Source organism: Chrysochloris asiatica, unplaced genomic scaffold (assembly GCF_000296735.1).
Source record: "Chrysochloris asiatica unplaced genomic scaffold, ChrAsi1.0 scaffold00296, whole genome shotgun sequence".
NCBI lineage: Eukaryota > Metazoa > Chordata > Mammalia > Afrosoricida > Chrysochloridae > Chrysochloris > Chrysochloris asiatica.
This window is the reverse complement of record NW_006408814.1, coordinates 1,496,737-1,516,179: the sequence shown is the minus strand read 5'-3', so window position 1 is coordinate 1,516,179 and position 19,443 is coordinate 1,496,737. Positions and strand designations below refer to the sequence as shown.

General features: G+C 43.7%; 1 protein-coding gene across 1 annotated transcript in view; it reads right to left on the bottom strand.

Annotated features, from left to right (window-relative positions):
* CTNNBL1 (catenin, beta like 1) overlaps positions 1-19,443 on the bottom strand; it is a 223,862-nt gene that overhangs the window by 13,189 nt on the left and 191,230 nt on the right. Inside the window, exon 13 of the mRNA XM_006874728.1 lies at positions 17,871-17,951. Within this exon, the coding sequence (XP_006874790.1) occupies positions 17,871-17,951 (81 nt within the window). The remainder of the gene's footprint in view (positions 1-17,870; positions 17,952-19,443) is intronic.

The following is a 19,443-nucleotide window of genomic DNA, read 5'->3' as shown; positions in this document are numbered from 1 at the left end:
GCCCAGGGGCCAGCCTGTAGCAATCCAAGGCTACTTTCCATCTGGCTTCTAAAGGCTTCAGTCTCTGAGCCAGAGAGGGCTGTAGATTACCAGGCCCTGTGTTCCCAGCAAATCACCACCACTAATTCCTAGCTTCATTTAGTAGCAAATTCCTTGGTGGTCTGGTATTAGTGTTAATGCTCATGAGGTAGTCATGGAGCACTGGCCTGATGTCCAGGGTGTTTAAAAATAGAAGGGCCTCTTTAACTTCTCATTTACTCATAATCACAACTTCCTGCTCCAGAACTCCTAAGTGCTCAGCAGCTGGGGGCCCAGGAAGGAAAATGACGCCTGACTCTCACTCAGGAAGAAAGCATTTGGTGCTACGACTTTATAGAGTTCAGAGTTTTCTTCCACATATAGAACCCTCACTATCGCAGTGAGGACGGGCAGGGATTATTACCGCCACTGTAGAAATGGAACCCAAGGCACAAAGAGGTTAAGTTGCTCACAATCACTTAGTTATCAGTTCAGACCCCTGGTCCTATTACATGCCTCGTGGCAGCAGCATTCAAAGTGACATTTGGATGGAATCTCAAGGCTCAGGATGGGCACAGATAGTCGAGTGATTGTCTTAAAAGTATGGCCTTTCCACTGTCCAAGGCAGAATATAAAAATGCCTTTTCTGTTCCCTTTCTGCTCATTCGCCTCCACCCCCACACACAGCACAGCCAAGCATGCTCTCTTATGGCCTCGCCTTTGCTCACATCATTGGTACTCTCCCCACTCCCAGTCTTGATCATAATAGATTTAAAGTCTCGAATGTGATGTCTCTTACAAAACGTTTTCTCTTCGATCCCCAAGCGGATTGATGTTTCAGTCCTTAATAGCTCCAAGCCCTGGACTTGTACCTTCTGTAGGGCAATTCCCACATCCTGCTCTGTAATGGTCATTAAGATATGTGCTCTTTTGTGGGAAGGTTTGAAAGCAGGAATTGCATCTGACTTGTCTTTGTAACCTAGATGACAACCTGCATGGTCCTTTTCACTCAGGAAGGTCTCCAAGAGCATTTATCAAACAGGACTGAAAACAGGCAGGTAGTGGAGCAGAGCTATGTAATGAGCTGTGCAGGCTGCGACTTGTGTAGTGGTGCTGATGGGAAACAACAGGACACGGTAAGGGACAGTGCCTTGGGGGGTTAGCTGCTGGGAGCCTTGAACTCTGGACAGAGCCATTAGACATGGACACATGTCATGATCGAAGTATGCAAACATCAGTCAGTATAAAGGACCAAGAGGCCAGCATGGTGCACAGCTGGGAGGCCACAGCACCAGCCTATGTAAGAAGTATGAACTGAGCTATACAGACCTGGATTTCAGTCTCAGCTCTGTCACCTGCTAGCCTTGCCCTGCCTGTATTAATTTTCTCATTTAAACCCAATATTGTTATGTAAAGGAAAGGAATTCATATATGAGAAAAGAGAAGAGTAGAGACTTCAGAGGCTGCAAACATGGGATCCTGGAGTGGAATGCATTCGCTTGTCTAGCCAGTGAAGTTTTCCTGGACCATGTGCCAGGTACTGATGTGATGTATTAGGGGAAGCAAAGATCATGTAAACCAGTGCATGTAATCAAGAAGCTCATTAATCTAATGAGGTTAGCAAACATGAGCAAATTATATTTTAAATATAATAATAACTTTCATAAAGGACTTCTCAAACTGTCCAGAGTACCGAGGAAAGCCAGAAAGCCAGAAGGTAGGCTAAGTCTGTCTGGGAGAATCCAGAGAGTTCAAAGGAAATGTAGTTCAGCTGGATTTTGAAGGAGTTTGACAAGCTGGGAAGGACTTTCCAAGTACAGGAGATACCAGTGTGGATAAAAGCCCAGAAAAGCCAATTTAAGCAGTGTAGGGAAGGAGAACAGGGAAATATCAGGTATTACTAATAGTAAGATTAGAAAGAAAGAAGATGGTTTTGTGGTTTTTTTTTTTTTTTGCTTATTAGATTTCAGCTATTTTTAGCTCTTACTTTTGATTGATGACAACATCCCAGGCAGTGTGTGAAGCAGTCTGAATAATGAATGACCATTGCTACTCACCTTCGACGAGCTGCTACAGTTCATGGAGGGTTTCTTATGTGCTAGGCATGGTGCTAAGGGCCTTACCTACATGAATTACTTTTCATAACAATATCGGGAGGCAAGGATTGCTAGCTCTATTTAAGATGAGGAAACTGGCTCAGGCAGAGCTGAGACTCAAACCAAGGTCTGTAAAGCTCTTTTCATCCAATTGGTCTCTGTTCACCTGTAGCAAAAGAGGATGAAGGCAAGTCAGGAATAGGAGGAGGATATGGAATGTGAGGCTAATTGCTTCTGTGAGCAACTACTTCCCTTTGTCATAAGATTAGAAGAACTGGATGATGCCCAGTTACCATTACTGAACATTTTGAACAAAGATCCCACAGAAGAATCCTGATCAAAAGGGAAGAAATGCAGAACAGAATTTAAAAGTCTCATGGACTGAAGACTTTTTGGGGCCTTAGAGAGTAGATGATCCCTGGAATTACTGTCCTGAGATACTATTTAAACCTTAAACCAAAAGTAATATTCCATGAAGTCATCTTAAAACAGAACAATAGTTTGGCTTAAATAGTAAAAATCATCTGTCTTGAGCATTATGCTATTTTAAGAACTATCTATGTGGGACCAAACTGACAACAGCAACTTGAAGACTAGAATGGTAGTGAGTTTATGTTACTGAGGGAGGAACAACTCAGAAAAGGTGGGTGAGAATGGTTTCCCAACTTGAAGAATACAGTCAGTGTCACTGAACTGTACACGCAGAAACTATTGGTGTGTGTTTTGCTATATATATTCTTAACAACAACAAAATAAATTTAGAAAAGAAAAGAAAAAGAAGAGAAGAGTGGATCTTAGCTAAATTGTCTCCAATTAGGCCAGAATATCCCTGGTGTTTTTTTTTCGCGCTCTCCCGAGTCTGATTTTCTAACCAAGCAGGTATGCTCTGTACTCTGTATCACAGAGAAAGCATGGACCCAAGAGAACAATGCCACCCTCCATTTTTTCCCTTTTTCCTCAGAACTTCAAGACTCTGACAACATTCAATACAACATTCTCTTAGACACATGGCCACATGACTTGAAAGCGAAATTTCCAAATGTAGATCTGAGATAGCTCATCTCCAAGAAAGGCAGCACCAGAGCTGCGTTCAACACGCACAAAGATGAAACAGAGATTGGTTTCTGAAGACGAAGTTTCTGCCTTGACAGTTTCAGAAGCGTCACAGAAGCTGGCCTGCAGAGAAGCTGACTGCTGTCAGGATAGCACCTTATCAAGTCTAGTACGACTCGGTGGCATGGAATATTTACTGCTCAACAGCTTTAGGAAAGCTGAACACAAATGTGTACTCTGGGTTTAAAGGCAAATAAAAGAAGCGGGGTGCTTACGTACCATTCTGATGGAAAAGAAGAAAGAAAGAATGGGCACAGATCTTTTAGGTACACCTTCTCTAGGTTTAGTTCGTTTAAAAAGAAGTAGGATGGTATATATCACCTTCATTCCCCACTCTTCATCTGTCTTACTATGTATGGATGGGTCAACTTACTATGAATTAATGAATTTCTGCTTCCTTTTCTGTGTTTCCAAGATACCAAAAGAAAAACCAAACTGATCTTGACAAAAGGACTTGATGTGTTTTTTGAATACCTGTATTTGAGGACGCAGAACTAGACATCTGAAAGAATTTCTATGGGGATCTTGGTGGTGGTGGTTATGTGCCGTGGAGTCGGTTCCGACTCACATAGACCCTGGACAGGGTTTCTTAGCAACCCCAAAATGGCTGTTAGTACACCTCACCTTATGATCACCCAATGGGGATTTGGTCTTTGGAGAAGTAATATAAAAGTTCAAGTAAGTATGAAAAATTAAAACTCATCACGAGTCCCTTCCACCCCTCAAACCCAACCTCCTTTCTCTCTTCAAAAAAGGGTTCTAAAGGACAGAGGGATGTAAGGTTGTGATCTAGATTATTCCAAAGGTTGTGCACTAGTAATATGCCAGTGGACTTCTTGCACTAGTATAAGGAAGATCTGAACTAGACCTGAATGACCAATGAGACACATTTCAAAGGTGAACAGACAAAGAAGAGTAAAAGCTAACCAGCCCATGCAGAGACCAAGCCTGCAACCCAGCATCCTCAGTACACAGACACTTAGAGATTGGACAGCTCACAGGTAACCACTTTAAAGAAGGTACTCAATAGTGCCCAAAGCATTCGGATCGGTCAGATACTTAAGACATTTCTCAGTCATGAAGTATAAGTTCTACAAACAAGTTCTTCTGCAAGGTGGGGCAGAGTGCTAAACAAATGCAATCAGGTTCAAACTCTGATATCTCAGGCAAGTCACTCAACTTTTCTTGGACTCACTTCTTACCTGGAAATGCAAGCCTGAACTAGAATGATAAAGGCATACAGGATTCATCCTGAGTGCCAACTCTACCCCACTACAGTGGCTACGAAGGACTAGGTAGGTGGGGAGGGGTATGACATCGACTTAAGGCTTAGTGGGAAAGCATACTGAAATCAGCAAGGACTGCAGAATTGGGGAGTGGTAATGTGCTTCACATTTGTCTTCCCTGGTCTGGTGCTCTCGAAGGTTCCTTTTAGCTTCAATCATCTGTGGCAAATCACCTCTGTAAGCAGATGTAATGGATTTCTGCCTACATACGTATATATGAATGAGTCTAGGCTGTTGACTGATGACAGTCCCAGATAGTGAGGAGAACCACTGGGAGAGATGCCTCATGCTGGAGAGAAGTACCATCACCTCAAGAGGACATAATGGTCAGCAATGACAATTAGCTCATCCTCCCGTTAATACATTAAACTTCCCGGTGACAAAGGGATGACCACCGGATCTGCTGTTATAGTAGAGAGTCCAGTTAAAAGTAATAGATACGTAAATGAAGTACACTTTAAATGGTAACGTGACTAATTGGGATTAAAGAGAAATTTCAAGAATCTAGTAGCCTCCTTAAATGTCATCACTTTATAAAACTTCAGAGTGAAATTCTCTAGATACAGTGAACTGTGTTTGAAGGGGTGTAAAGACTTAAAAGGAGTCTTCCACAGATTAAGTCATTCACCTCTGAGCATTGAGACGAGTGAAGGTGAGTCTTCTTGGTGAAGCAGGGGTAGTTCAACATCCACATCCTGCAGGGTTTCTTTTCAAAGTAAGGCACCTGCATTAACCTCCTGGTGTCTGCTAGGTAAGCAAGCAGTACTTTCAGATTCCAGACACGGGAAACTTGAGACAGACGCCTAATGAGTGTCACCCAGTGTTGGTTACACCCACAGTGGGCCATGCTTTCTAATTCTGTTAGTTCTTTCACTCTGGCGACAGAAGGACCGAAAGAAATGGAATAATAATAAGAGTAGAGTTCTTCCTACAAGGGGACTTCAGAAAGCTCATGGAAAAGTCCCATTATCTTTTAATTCCACTTCCCCATGAAGTTTCTGGAGTACTTCTCTATGTGCCAGGTCACTGTGCTGAGCACTTTCATGGATTTCTCATCTTTCCTCACAGGAACCCCATGGGGTAAGAACTAGTATGATTTTCACAACTCTTGCAATGGAATAAGTAGTGGAGATAGGATGAGAAACCAACACAACTTTGGCTCCAAACCTGTGCTCATCCCCATAATTCAAGAAGGAAAGAGTCTCTGTTATATGGGGTTAGATGAGCAAAGAGATGGCGTTTTTCTTTATGCTGTAACTGCTGGCTAATGCAGACCAGCAGCATTCATGTAAGGCCACCTGTCTTCTTGGCCTGTCTTTTTTCCTATAAAGAAAAGAAACTTAAGAAGGAAGAGGGGAGAAAAAAAAAAAAAAAAAAAAAATCCATGTTGATTGAGACCAACAAATTCCACATGCAATTTTGGAAAGTTAAAAACACTCTGATAGGTTTTGTTTTGTTCATTCCATAAGAGGAGGCTAGAATAATTCTGTGAATGGCACATTAAGTAGAACAGATTGCAATTCACAGCAGCATAAGCCTGTTTTGGGGGTTGCTAAAATAAACAGATTCATCTCCAAAGATACACAAGGAGGTAGGATGTAGAGCGTCAAGGTGCCATTTCTGCAGTGTATGTTTTTCCTTCCTCCAGTAACATCCTCACTTTAAATGTTAATCTGTCTTTGGGAGCACCACCAAATCACCACCCCCTCTCCCTATGCCTCTGTCTCTCTAAGCAATCAAGTCAAGCAGTCAAATGAGCATGCAGATGCCATTTCTAATCTGCCCCTGCCAGGCAGTGAGTTTGCCCCTCACTGAAGAGCAGAGACAGAGGCTGTTGAGAGGTCAACAGGAACCCCTCTTGTAAGAGGGCATGTGACTCAGAAGCTAAACATGGAGTCCCATCCAAAACCTTCTCAGAAAAGGTCCCGGTCATTGCCTGTGATCAAGGGTGGAGCTGTTTCATGAAGCAGAAATGCCAGCCTCTCTTTTCTTCCAAAGTGTGTGTGTGTGTGGGGGGGTGCGGGAAGGGGAGAATTCAAGCAACTAGAGAAAGTGAGTCAGCTGGAGCTGGGAAAATGCACACACATCAACGAAATCAAGTCTTCCTCCCAAAGCTCGAAGATAGGACAGACTGTTAGAAAAGGGATTCTATGTACTGTGGTTCATCTTCAGCTGGGGAAAGTGAGATCTGAGAACTAGTAACAGGAATTTTTGGGGGGATCGCAGAGGGATCTGACGGCAGCTCTGCTAAGAAGCCAAGGATCTTGGCCAGAGCTTAGTCTACAAAAACGAATTAAGACTATGTGTTCTGCCTGCCCAAATAGGCATGTGCCAGGCTTTTACAATCCATCAGTCTTCAAAATGGTCCTAAAATAAAGCTACCATGTAAACTGACGTGCACACGGGGCAAGGCATTTCCCAAGTGAATAATTTCTGTGTAGCAGAGCTGGCATCTAACCTACAGTCCTTCTGTTACCAGGATACTTCCATCACAGGTGTGATATTCAATGACAAAATTTATTTAAAAAAAAAAAAATCCAAAATACACATTTGAATTTTGATAACATATAACTCAGCCTTGAGAGAACCAGGTCTTCCAAGACAGCAGATACAATAATACAAGGCCAGAAACACAATCCTGCTGGGAGCGCAGAGGAAGTGAATGAAATAAGCTCAGCTTGTGAAGACCTAGACTTGGTTTAGAGGGACACACAGACAGGTATGCAGGTCAGAAATAATGATGACAAGAGCTAACACATATGGTGTACTTCCATAAGTGATGCTATGCTTGGTCCGTGGTGGGCACCCATTAAAGACTTGGTTTGCCAAAGTTCTGAAGGACACAGAGGAATTAGCCACCTGAAGGGCAAGGGTGGGGACAGAAGACACAAGGAGGTATTCTAGGCAAGGTAAAAAGTGATGGGCAAATGTTTCGGGGATTTCAGGGAAGCACAAGTGGTGCCAAATGGCTTCTGCACATCACAAGGGGGGGAGGGAGCAGGGTGATGGAGACAGCTGGAGTGGCAGGCAGGGGCCACCCTGGAAAAGGCACTGCTAGACGGCTCTGGAGTTTAGACCAATTCTGAAGGTAATGCCCAGCCAGTGCTCATTGTGGTCAGGCTCAGGAGTGACGTTACTAAAGGGGAGAAACCAAGAGAGAGCCTGGGAGATAGGAGGTTGTTGCCCAAATGCAAGGGAAAAAAAAAAAAAGAAAAAAAGATGCTAGCTTGAATTTAAGGATTGGCAGTGAGGACTGAGAACAGTGGGGAGGTTGTAGAGATGGCAGAAATGCAACTTTTATTAGGTGGCTGTGTGACGGGAGGGGGAGAGAGAGGAGCCCAAAGATGACGCCCTGGTCTGTGATCTGGTCACACTGGTGAATGGTCCTGGCTGGGAAAGGAAGGGGAAGACATTGAATAGAGTGCTTAGGGCTTCAGTCTGGGTTTGGACTGGTGGAGCCAGAAGACTTCCAGGTGGGAAGCAGCACTATGGGTCTGCAGACAGACTTGGGAGCCCCCAGTCTTAGCAGACCCAGGAATAAGCCTGTGAGGGCTGGAGGGTAGAGCCTACTGCTGCCAGTGGAAGAAGAGGGCAGAGAGGAGCAGAAGACCACAATACAGTGCTCAAGGCTACAGTGGCAAGTAAACGGCAGCAATGTGGGACCAAACTCAAGTCCCTGACTTGCCCTTCAATGGTAGATGCTTGTGATTGGGAAGGAGAGCTGGGAGGTGACAGAGAATTAACAGGCAGATAGTGATGCTCCCTCCCCAGTACTAGCTCCCATTGGCTGAAAGCTATGCTCTGGCAAATTCATAGACTGAGAGAGCTTGGGAACCACTGGTTTAAAGGACAGCTGAGAGGCAATCTCAGCAGGATTCTCTTTTTTAAGCTTGCCTAAGAAGCCGCCGGCCTGGTTAGCAGAAAAATCAATGGCAGCCTCACACTTCTACTGTCTACATTCTCACCCACAGCTCTGGAATCACGTACCACACACATTCATTCCTGCACTTCACCCCTTTTTATTTAAATCAAACCAATTGAAATGAATTTCAAATGCTAAGAAAATAGTCCGAGTCTGTTTAAGACATCAAGTCCTGTGGATACTGTTTCATACAAGGAGTCCATCCTTCTGGCTCCAGGATAAAGCCTGGAATGATTTAACTGTGGCAAAATTAGCATGCAATTTGTAAGTCATTACTGTGCAAAGTATGTGGTGAGAACACATTTTATTGAATAAACCTGCTGAGTATAATTTTCCTAGGAACCAAAAAAGGAAAAACCTCTCTCTTTTGAGAACTCCCTGCCATCCTAGTGAGTGAGTAGCGTCTGGGGTCTTAAAAGCTTGAGTGCAGCCATATAAGGCACAACTATAGGTCTCTCCTTGCCAGGAGTAAAACAGACACAAGCTAACGAAAAGCACAGAGAAGAAGCAAGTCTACACCACAACCTCACCTACAGTGAGACCAGAGGTAGTAGATGGTGCCCGGCTACCACCACTGACTGTTCTGACCAAGGCCACAGGAGATGGTCCCAGATGGAATATATGAAGCAGAGTTCAAATTCTTACTTAAAAAACAACATAAAACAAGTCAGACAAAGTGTACCAGTGGAAAACAGAGACTAACGCCCTGAGACCCTCTTTAAACCTAGCACCAAATCTATTCTGAGATCACCTACTAGCAAAATTGTGGAGCAGCACACAGATAAAGGATGTTACCCCTACACCAGAGCCCCCTTGACACCATCAGTAGGAAACCAAAAGGTCAATAATTACTGAAAAGAAGATGAGACAATGAGGAGACAATAGGGGAGCAGGGAAACTTGAGTAGGGGGAGGGGAACAAATTGAACACAATTAAGGAAAATGTTGACTCATTGTGATCGGTGTAACTAATGTCACTGAAGAGTCTGCATTGAAATGGTCAAATAGGAACCTAACTTGCTGTGCAAACCTTCACCAAAAACTCAACTAAGATATTATTTTTTAAAAAAGAAAACAAATCCCTGACGGTACCTACATACTTATGTCTCTGACAGTCAGAAGGCAGACGCTTAACCAGCAGTAGCTGGGAGGAATCCACAAGAAGGTAGGACATCTTCCCAACAGGGACCTTAATATTTCCTGGGCCTCATGTTGTCTGGGGAGTTGGGTGAAATCTGCTGAGATAAGCATCTTGGGTATTTACAGATTAGGAGACTGCTGCTCAGTAGAAGACTCTTAAGATTACATGCCCTTTAAAAGTGTAGGTCAACTGGGTGGCAGCAGTGTGGCAAGACCTGGGGACTCCTGGGCCCAGAGTCAGTGGCATAGCCACAGAGGACTAGAGTGGAGAGTGAAGCATCCAGCTGATAAGAAGAGAGGGCATATGCACAAGAACACACACACTTGCAGATAATACCCACTTGACCTAGCTTCAATGACTAGATGATAAGAGCTCAACTAGAAGAAGAAAGAAAAGGGGAAAAAAAAAGAGTAATCTGATACAATTTGATGTTAATCTGATACAATTTGATGAACTTGACCTACACCTATGGATACAGTATCTCAAAAGAGGAAACAAATCTTTACAGCAAGGATCATTCCCACCCACTCCATACGAGTTGACAGGAATGGGCAACTTGGATACTGACTACCCAAAATGGCGGGGGTGGGGGGGGGCGGTGGAGGCTACAAAGGCAAGAAGTGACTGGCTTACAAGCTTTCAAGATGGAACCTACAGCCAGGGGGCCTGGAGGAAGGCAGAATCTTCAGTGAGTAGTATCCAATCTGTCTAGGCGGGGCTGATGAAAGGAAATGCGGATAGGTCTCTTGTGATACAAAAGTGAATAATTGTTATCAGGACTGATTATGAGGGTTGGAAATGTAAAGGTAGACGTTTTGTAGCAAGGAGGGGCGTGATTAACTTTTTAGTCTAGGAGCAGAGGTTCCTGGGACCATCAAGGTTAAAGAGTGGAGAGCGGGACCCTACCCAGAGAAGCAGTGACACCAGAAATGGAAGCAGAGACGATGACGTGGAGAGATGGAACAGTTGGGGACTTTAGACCCAGAGAGGGAGAGAGGCTGTGTGCTGCCGACCGGGTTGGGGGTGGGGGCAGGCTTGCAGGGTATACCCTGTGGTTGGTTGATGATGCATGGAGGGGATTGTAACCATGGCAATGAAACGATATATGATAGGATGAATGTAAAACTAATGTTCTCCCATGTAAACTATATCACATAATTCACAATAAAACATTAAAAAAAAAAAATGCAGGTCAAGGCTTGTTAACTAGGAACCCTTAGGGTATGTCCAAACACTCTGTCCTTGGAACCTCCCAGATACTGAATATAACATGAAAGCAGGGGCTACTGCTCAAGACATGGAGGTCTCTGTTAATCACAGATTACTGCAAACATGTTATCTGAAGGTGTATCAAATTACCTGTTTGTCCTATAGACAAGTAGAAGTATTTCCCTTACTGAATATTGCTGCAGTTATACTATGGAATCTGCATGTTACTTGACATGTCTTTGTATGTTGTTGTTGTCGTCAGGTGCCATCGAGTCGGAACCGACTCATAGTGACCCCATGCACAGCAGAACGAAACAATGTCTGATCCTGGGCCAACCTCACTACCACTGCCACACTTGACCCACCAATGATGCCACCTGGCTGATCCATCTCGTTGGGGGTCTTCCTCTCTTTCTCTGACCCTCCATCTTACCCAGCATGACATCCTTCTCTAGCGACTGTTCCCTCCTGACAATATGTCCAAAGTATGAGAGACAAAGTTTAGCCATCTTGGCCTCCAAGGAACACTCTGGCTGCACCTCTTCCAAAACAGATCTATTGGCTCTTTTGGCAGTCCATGGCACTTTCAGTATTCTCCTCCAACACCATAATTCAAAGCATTGTTTGTATACTTTAGTTATTATTTTTTTGTGTATACTTAAATATTTTTTGACGATGGGACTAATCATAAAGAAAACAAACATTAGGGTTAAAAATTGGAGTTGAAGATGCTCAGCATCATTAGTCACCACCACAATAGATTCTATTATACCCCCACTAGGATGGCAAGATGAAAAACAAAAACAGAAAATAACAAATGTTGGCAAGGATATGGGGAAATTAGCACCCTTAACATTGCTGGTGGGAATGCAAAAAGATACAGCTGTGTGGAAAATAATGGCGCTTCCTCAAAAAATTAAAAATAGAACTACCACATGACCCTATTTAAATATGCATTCAAAAGACTTGAAGCCAAGACTCAAAATGAGACTTCATTGTAGCACAGTTCACAGCAGCCCCAAACTGGAAACAACATAAGTGCCCATCAACAGAGGAGTGGACACACACAAAGATACCAGGGGTAGGGAGTCCTGGTGTGGCGCTGCTGGATACTGCACTGGACTGCAAGGTGAATTTGCAAGGTTCAAACCCACCAGATGCTCCTGTTGTTAAGTGCCATCGAGTCAATTCTGATCCATTGCGACCCTGTATAGGGTTTCCAAGGAGCAGCTGGTGAGCCTGAATCACCTATCTTACAGACCAAACGACTTTGCAGTCTGATGCATTAGCCCACAGTCCCAGATGCTCCTAGGAAACCCTATACAGGGTCTCTATGGGTTGGTACTGACTCGATGGTACTTAACAACAACAACAACAACAACAAGGAACAGGAGGAAAGAAGGTCAGGGGTCAGGGGCATGGGTATAATACTGATGGAATAATTGTATTGATTAAGGTAGGGTTGCACGCACGGCCAGTTATAATTGCTGTCAATGAGCTGTATTATCTGTAAAAAGTTGAATAGCAAAAGTTGTGTGATTGACAATGACAATCAAACAAACCTCCATAAATAATCGGTAGCTACTGAGGCTGCTTATGGACTCCTGCTTTGGCACTGTAGGATCAGCACTCAACTGTGAACCAAATGGTTGGTGATTCAAACCCATCAGCTGCTCCTTGAAAACCCCGTACAGGGTTCGCTATCAGTCGGAACCAACTCAACGGCTCTTAACAACAACTGAGGCTGCTTACATACAACCTCATGGGATTTGGTTCCCTGATCCGGAGGTTTTGGGTCAAGGTTTCATGGGCCATCCAGTTAATTGGCCTAATCACATGTTCAGTACATAGTTCAATGAGTAGTGTCTGGGGTATCCCAGGCACAACAATTGGCCTCTATTCACCAGGAACAACAGAAGAAGAAAGAGAGTCGGGCATAGGAGGAGGAGATGGAATGCGTGGCTGATTACCTCCAGGAACAAATGATTAATCTGTCATGAGACCAGAAGAACTGAATGGCTACTATTACTAGACATTTTGATCAAAGACTCCACAGAAGAATCCTGATCAAAAGGGGAAATGCAGAACAGAATTTCAAATTCTCGTGGGCTCTAGACTAGCTGGATGAACCCCTGAGACTACTGCCCTGAGATACTCTTAAAACCTAAACCGAAATATCCCCAGAAATTACCTTAAACCTGCTGTTGTCCGGTGCTGTTGAGTCTATTCCGACTCACAGCGACCTTGTATAGGGCTTCCAAGGAGCAGCTGGTGGGTTGGAACTGCTGACTTTTTGGTTAACAGTCCAGTGCTTATCGACAATGCCATACCAGGATTCCAAAAAAACCTGAACAATCATTTAATAAAAAAGTCTGCCTTGAGTGTTACTGTATTTTCGCATATAACACACTCAGATTAAAAAAAGATAACTACCGTATGTGGTAATTGCGGAGTTTGCCAAAACAATAATATACCATACGATGCCCATTCCATTTGCACAAAGATAAGGTATGTTCTTTTAAGAACTATCTTTATGGGACCAAACTGACAACAGCAATGCTAAAGATTCACAGGAACCTTAGTCGGCTGTGAGTTTCAGAAAAGGGCGGTGGGAATGGTTACAAAGCTCAAAGAATGTGGCCAATGTCATTAGAAACTTCTGAATCTTTGGTATATGTTTTCTTGAGTATGCAGCAGCAATGGGCTCAAGCATAACAATAATTGTGAAGCTAGCACAAGACTTAGCAGAGTTTCATTCTGTTGTATATAGGAGGGTCATAGGGTTGCTCTGAGTTAGAACTGACTGGACAGTTCCTAACAACAACATTCTTAAGAAGAACAACAAATAAATAAAATGTAAACACATGAATGAGAGCTAAGGAATAATGTGGAAGGCCCAGGGTGACAATCTTTAATACCCACAGACAAATATTAATTTCATGTAATGAGCACTGGTCCTGCATTTACTGAATGTCAGACGACACTGTGTTAAGTCCTAAGAATGTGATGAACAAGAGTGATCCCAGTCCCCCAGGTAGTGAGTAAACAGATATATAAAATAATTACAAGTGAGGAAGCAGCCTGGAGGTGGGGCCTACTCTTTGTGGGTTGATCACTGCCTGCCTCTCTGAGCAGGACACTGAAGCTGAGACTGGCTGGTGTGAGCAAGGCCAGCATGAGGAGAGCTGGGGCAGAGGCAGATGCAGACACAAAGGCAATAAGGGCTGAAGGTGGTACGCTGGGACAGGGGAAGAGGCAGAAGTGGAAGTCAGATCATGCAAACTCGTGCAATGGTATGGAATTAAGAAACGTGTGCATGCATATGTGCACTGATAAACAGAGAAGACTTAAGGTTCTCTGACCAGCCCCTCTGCACCTGGAACAGTGCAAGCAGCATTCACACGTTGTATTTATTGTCACCAAATGCTACATGGGTAGCAAAACAAAACAACAAGGAAGAAAACAAGGTGGGGGCTATTCATCAGCTTGGTCACAATCAGAGCAGCGGGAAGAATGCTTGGCTTTGCAGCCATTCTCCCCTCTGAGCCTCTGGGCTCATGGAATTTAACTTGACCCTCACCCCAAGACTTCACATAGTTTCCCACTGCTTCTCCTGGGGGCTCCTTTTCCTCCCCAGACTGGAAATGCCTCGTCTGGTCTCCATCTTTAAAGTCCACCTTGAATCAGGATCCACCCACAAAACTGCTCAGATGACTTCTCCCTGTTCCCAGACTTCTTCAGCCATCTGCAGAATCGCTCCCGGGGCCCATTCTTTCATTGGCACTTCCACCCCTCATGCCTGGCCAGTGCCTGGCTCAGGGTCTGGCCCAGAGCAGACACTGATCAACATTTGTCAAATGACTGATTCTCTCCTGTGAATCTTGGTCAACTGCAAACCATGGACACTCACAGTGTGTCCATAAAGTCTGAGGTTTACAGGGGAGGTGTGGCTTCAAGACACTAACTTGTCAATATCTGACCTGGTTACTGAAGGTTTATTTTTGCTGTAGATCCAGCAAAGGATGTGAAATACTTACTCATTACTGATTTGACAATCTCCTCAAAAGGCCTGAGAACCAAGTGTTTAATTCAAGTCAAAAATATATTTGCTCAGTTCCCAATGGGTACAGGACATCTGGATTTCATAGGGCGGTGGGGTGAGAAGACAAATTGTTTATGACTTAGGAGACAAGACTGCATGAGGGAGAGGTGGAAGAGAAAGGTCGCTTTGTTCTCAGTCACTTTACACCTGTGAGGTGGCTTCATCTGTCAGGACGGAGGAGCCTGAGTGCTGGCAGCAAACATCGCTCACAAACACATCCCTGCACCCAGCTCTCTGAGCCACACTGAGGCTGTTGAGCACTAATGGCCTTGGAATGTTTGCCAGTGCCCAGCAAAGTGGCCTTGGCATCCAGGAGACAGATGTTTGTCAGAGAATGGCAGGGACATTGGCGCCTATGGCACACAGAGGCTCTGCGGATGCTGAGGAGAGTGGCCGCAGCGATTACTCTCCGTCAGTGCTAATCAATTTCACACCCTCTTCAATAATCTTGTGGGAAGCAGGCCAAGTTTCCTAACCACTACATGCAAGCTGCTCCCTGACGCCCAACAGCTTACTTGGCCTCTTTAAAAAAATCTATCCCAGCTTCACCTCAAAGCGCCTGATAGTGCCAGTAGGCGAGTCTTTTCGAGTGACTCCTTCTGAGATATCTGTAAGGAGTGTGCACTTGGGAAAAGATTCACTTAAAAGTTACACAAGAAGTCCAGAGGATGTTAGGATGATCTAGCGGCGGCAGCAGCTTCTACTTATTGAGCAAGCATGACATTACATCCTTAAATGCTTAATCTTCATTAACCTTCTCAACACTGAAGGGGCTATTATTCCCATTTTACAGGTGAGAGGATCAAAGCTCTGAGAGGTTAACTCATTTGTCCAAGGACACAGAGCTAGAAGTGGAGGAGATGGAATTCAAACCTCGAGCTATGTGAATTCTCACGTCATGCCCAGCCTTACCACTAGACTGCTACTCCTCTGTCTAGACACAGTCCAACTGCTGATCAATCTCCAGCTGTGCTTTGAATCCACTGTTTGTTCCCAAAGGACATTCAACCGAGTCTTAGGGACAAAAATTAAACTGAAGGGGACATTGGAGATCACCTCTGCTATAATCAATACCACTTGAGAGCTAAGAAACTGAGGCCACATGAGGCAGTGACAAAACATGGTTAGGCAGTGATTTCCAGGTGGTGTCAACACTAACATTCCAGGCCCTATGGCTGGTGCTTCTAGCACCCCTCATCAGAGCTGGAGTCCTATGGTTCATGCCTTTTTCCCTACAATAGTCTATGGACATTTCAATTTGTTTCTAATGACCATTCAGACAAACGGAAAGAATATATTACTCTGGCACTTTAATAATCATTAGGTGTCCATCATGTTACTGTATAGGAAAGAAAAGATGGAAAAGGAAAGTCTAATGAAAGAACAAAGCAGAGAGAGTGGGCTGTGTGGAGTGAAAGAAGAGCTGTGTTTGGAACCTGGTAGTATTTGAAGTCTAGCCTCAGAATTTAGTCTCTGTCTTTTATCTTGTGGTAGTATCACTGCATAAAAGAAGCAAGTCCCAGTCAATCAATTCTATTAATTGACAAGCATCTGAGGACTTACTAGGTTTAAGGATCACAGGAAAATTACAAGAATGAAAAACAGTTGGTAAAAGTAGGAAAGAGAACATAACTTATCTACTGGCATTTATAAACACAGGCATAAATGAAGTTATATTTTGAGAAAAGGAAGGGTGGGTAAGAAGGGGTGAAGAGACACAGGACACAAAGAAGCAGGTCACTGTCTTCCTCCAAGCTCTAGTCTCTCACCCTGGCCCAAGGCATAGCTTGAGGAAAAGTGTTATGAGATTCCCAAGGCACAAAGCTCTGCCATGAAGCGGGGCTATCTCAGCATAGATGGGAGGGGTGCTGAAACTGGCTCTTGAGGTTCAAAAGCCTTAAGTGTATCTTTAAGGAAAGACGAGTGAAGAGAGAATGAACGGATTCTGCAAATCAAGACCACAAGGAGAATGAATGAGGTCTACTGCAGGCGTTGAAAAAAGCAAGCAAGGGATCATCTTGCAACGTGACCACGGACTGAGGAATGTTTTGTAGGGAAGAGAACACAATTCATACATTAAACAGCAGGCAGGAAAACTAGCCCTTATTAAGGAGTACAGATGAGAAACTAGAGAACAAAATGGAAACAGGAGAAAATATAGAAGGTAGGGTAACACCATGGTAATCAGAGTTGCTCAAGAACTAAATCTGGCAGGTTTCAGTCCCCTTAGTAACCATCAGCATAAGAAAAGGGGGGCCAGTCATTCTGAATCTGGTTGTAGGCTTGGCTGAAATGCATCCCTTCTCTGTCTCCAGTTTTTCATCTGTAAATGATGGAGCTAGATTTGATGACCTCTCAGTTCTCTTATAGCTCTCACATTTGGTAGACGGCCCTTTAGAATGCTTCCTTTTATCACTGCAGAAAACAGCGTGAGTGTGAACTAAGACACACTGCCAATATGATACCAAATCATTTCAACGTACTTTGGCCAGATTTTTAAAGAAGCTTTTTATTAAGGGTACTTATGGCATCCTGGTCACTATGAGTTGGAACCAGCTCCACAGTACTTAACAACAACAACAACAATAATGGCATCCTGGTGTGGCGCTGTAGGATAAGCACTGGACAGCAAGGTCATTTGAATCACAAGGTCAGCGGTTCAAACTCACCAGCTGCTCCTTGGAAACTAACACTCAGGAAGAATGTGCTCTTTAGAACAGTCAACTATACGAGAGCAGAAGGGTAACATTTGCCCCAAACCAAAGATGAGGCAACAGCGAAGGACAGGGAAACCAGATGTACGGAAACAGGGACCCAGGGAAGAAATACGGAGAACACTGACACATAGTGGGACTTGCAACCAATGCCACGGAACAATTTGTGCATCGACTATTGACTGGAAAACAAATTTGCTGTGTAAACTTTTGTCTTAAGCACAATAAACGCTTTAAGAAAAATAAATAAATAAAGGCAGGGATACGTACATGTTTTTCCCCTTCAATCTTCTTGTCAGCCACCTGCATTGCATCTAGATATTTAAAATGCAACTCCATCAGTCTGTCAACCTGAAAGAGAGAGGAGCGAGAAGCAAAGTGAAGACCGAGGCAAGAGAAGAGTGGCGTTCCGATTCATTTCACTGTCACTCCTTACAGAGGGAGAGTCTCTCACAGCAGCTGGAAGCTCTGCTCAGGAATGGATCAAAGAGCTGGGTCAGAACAAAGGCAACATTTAGGAGCCATACAGTCTGTGCCCTCCCTAGTTAGTCCTTTCTTCTTAAGCTCCCATGAATTCAAGTTGATTAAAACAAATAAATCAATTAAAATTCAAGTCCCTTCTTGCAAAGAGAAGCAGTTTGAAGTCACATGCTTGGTGGTCACTTAGAACTTTATAGAAATTTCTTTTCTCAAACTGAAACCTTTCATGCTCAGATTCTGCCTCAGAGATGACTTTTTTTATTTTAAAAAGGACGGAGTAAAATCTGTTTGGGTGTTTTTGAGATAGAGAGTGCAAGAAAAACTCCTCAGCAAGTTAAAAAAAAAAAAAAAAAAAATCAAAACACACACACACAAAAATACCCACTGACTGGCTCAGCAATAACTTAAAAATCTGTTTTAAACTTGGCAAAAGGCATGCTTCTACATAGCCTGAGGAACATTCACTGGGTCTGAACAAGTTTCTATTTCCATAAGACTTCTAAATGACTGGAGAAACACCGTGGAGCAAGCCCAGATTGCTGACCTATCTATTTATTAGGTTGGCACCAGCATGGCTCTTGGCAACCCTGGTATTTACCCAGGAGCTGATATTGGTTAATAGCAGATGCTGCTTCCATGTGACATCAGACAGTCCAGGAAAACTGTGCCCAAACTCTGACTAAAACAGTGACAATGCTGTTGTTAAGTGCTGTCAAGTTGATTCCAACCCATAGCGAGCGTGTCTGCATAGGGTTTCCAAGGAGCAGCTGGTGAGCCTCAACCACCGACCTTGTTCAAACGACTTTGTAATCTGACGCATTAGCCCACAGCGCCACACCCGGACTCCAAAATAGTGACAGTAAGACCGCGTATATATCAATTTTCTAAGTATTTTCACATCCATTATTTCCTTAAACCTTAAAACAAAAGTAACCCTTAAAACTATTGCCCTGATGAGATAATCTTTAAACCGTAATCCAAAAATATCCCCTAAAACTTTCTTAGAACCAAACCATGTTGTTGTTGTTAGGTGCCACTGAGTTGGTTCTGACTTACAGAGACCTTATGTACAATAGAATGAAACATTGCCTGGTCCTGTGCCATCCTCACATTGTTTTTTTCTTTTTTTAAGTCCATTACGGTAGCCATTGTGTTCATCAATCTCACTGAGGTTGTTCCTCTTTTTTGCTGACCCTCTACTTTGCCAAGCATGATGTCCTTCTCCAGAGACAAGTACCTCCTGATAACATGTCCAAAGTATGGGACATGAAGTCTCACCATGCTTGTCTTAAGGAACATTCTGGCTATCCTTGTACAAACAACTAGTAAAGAAACATCCACCCTGACGGTGATACTCTTCTAA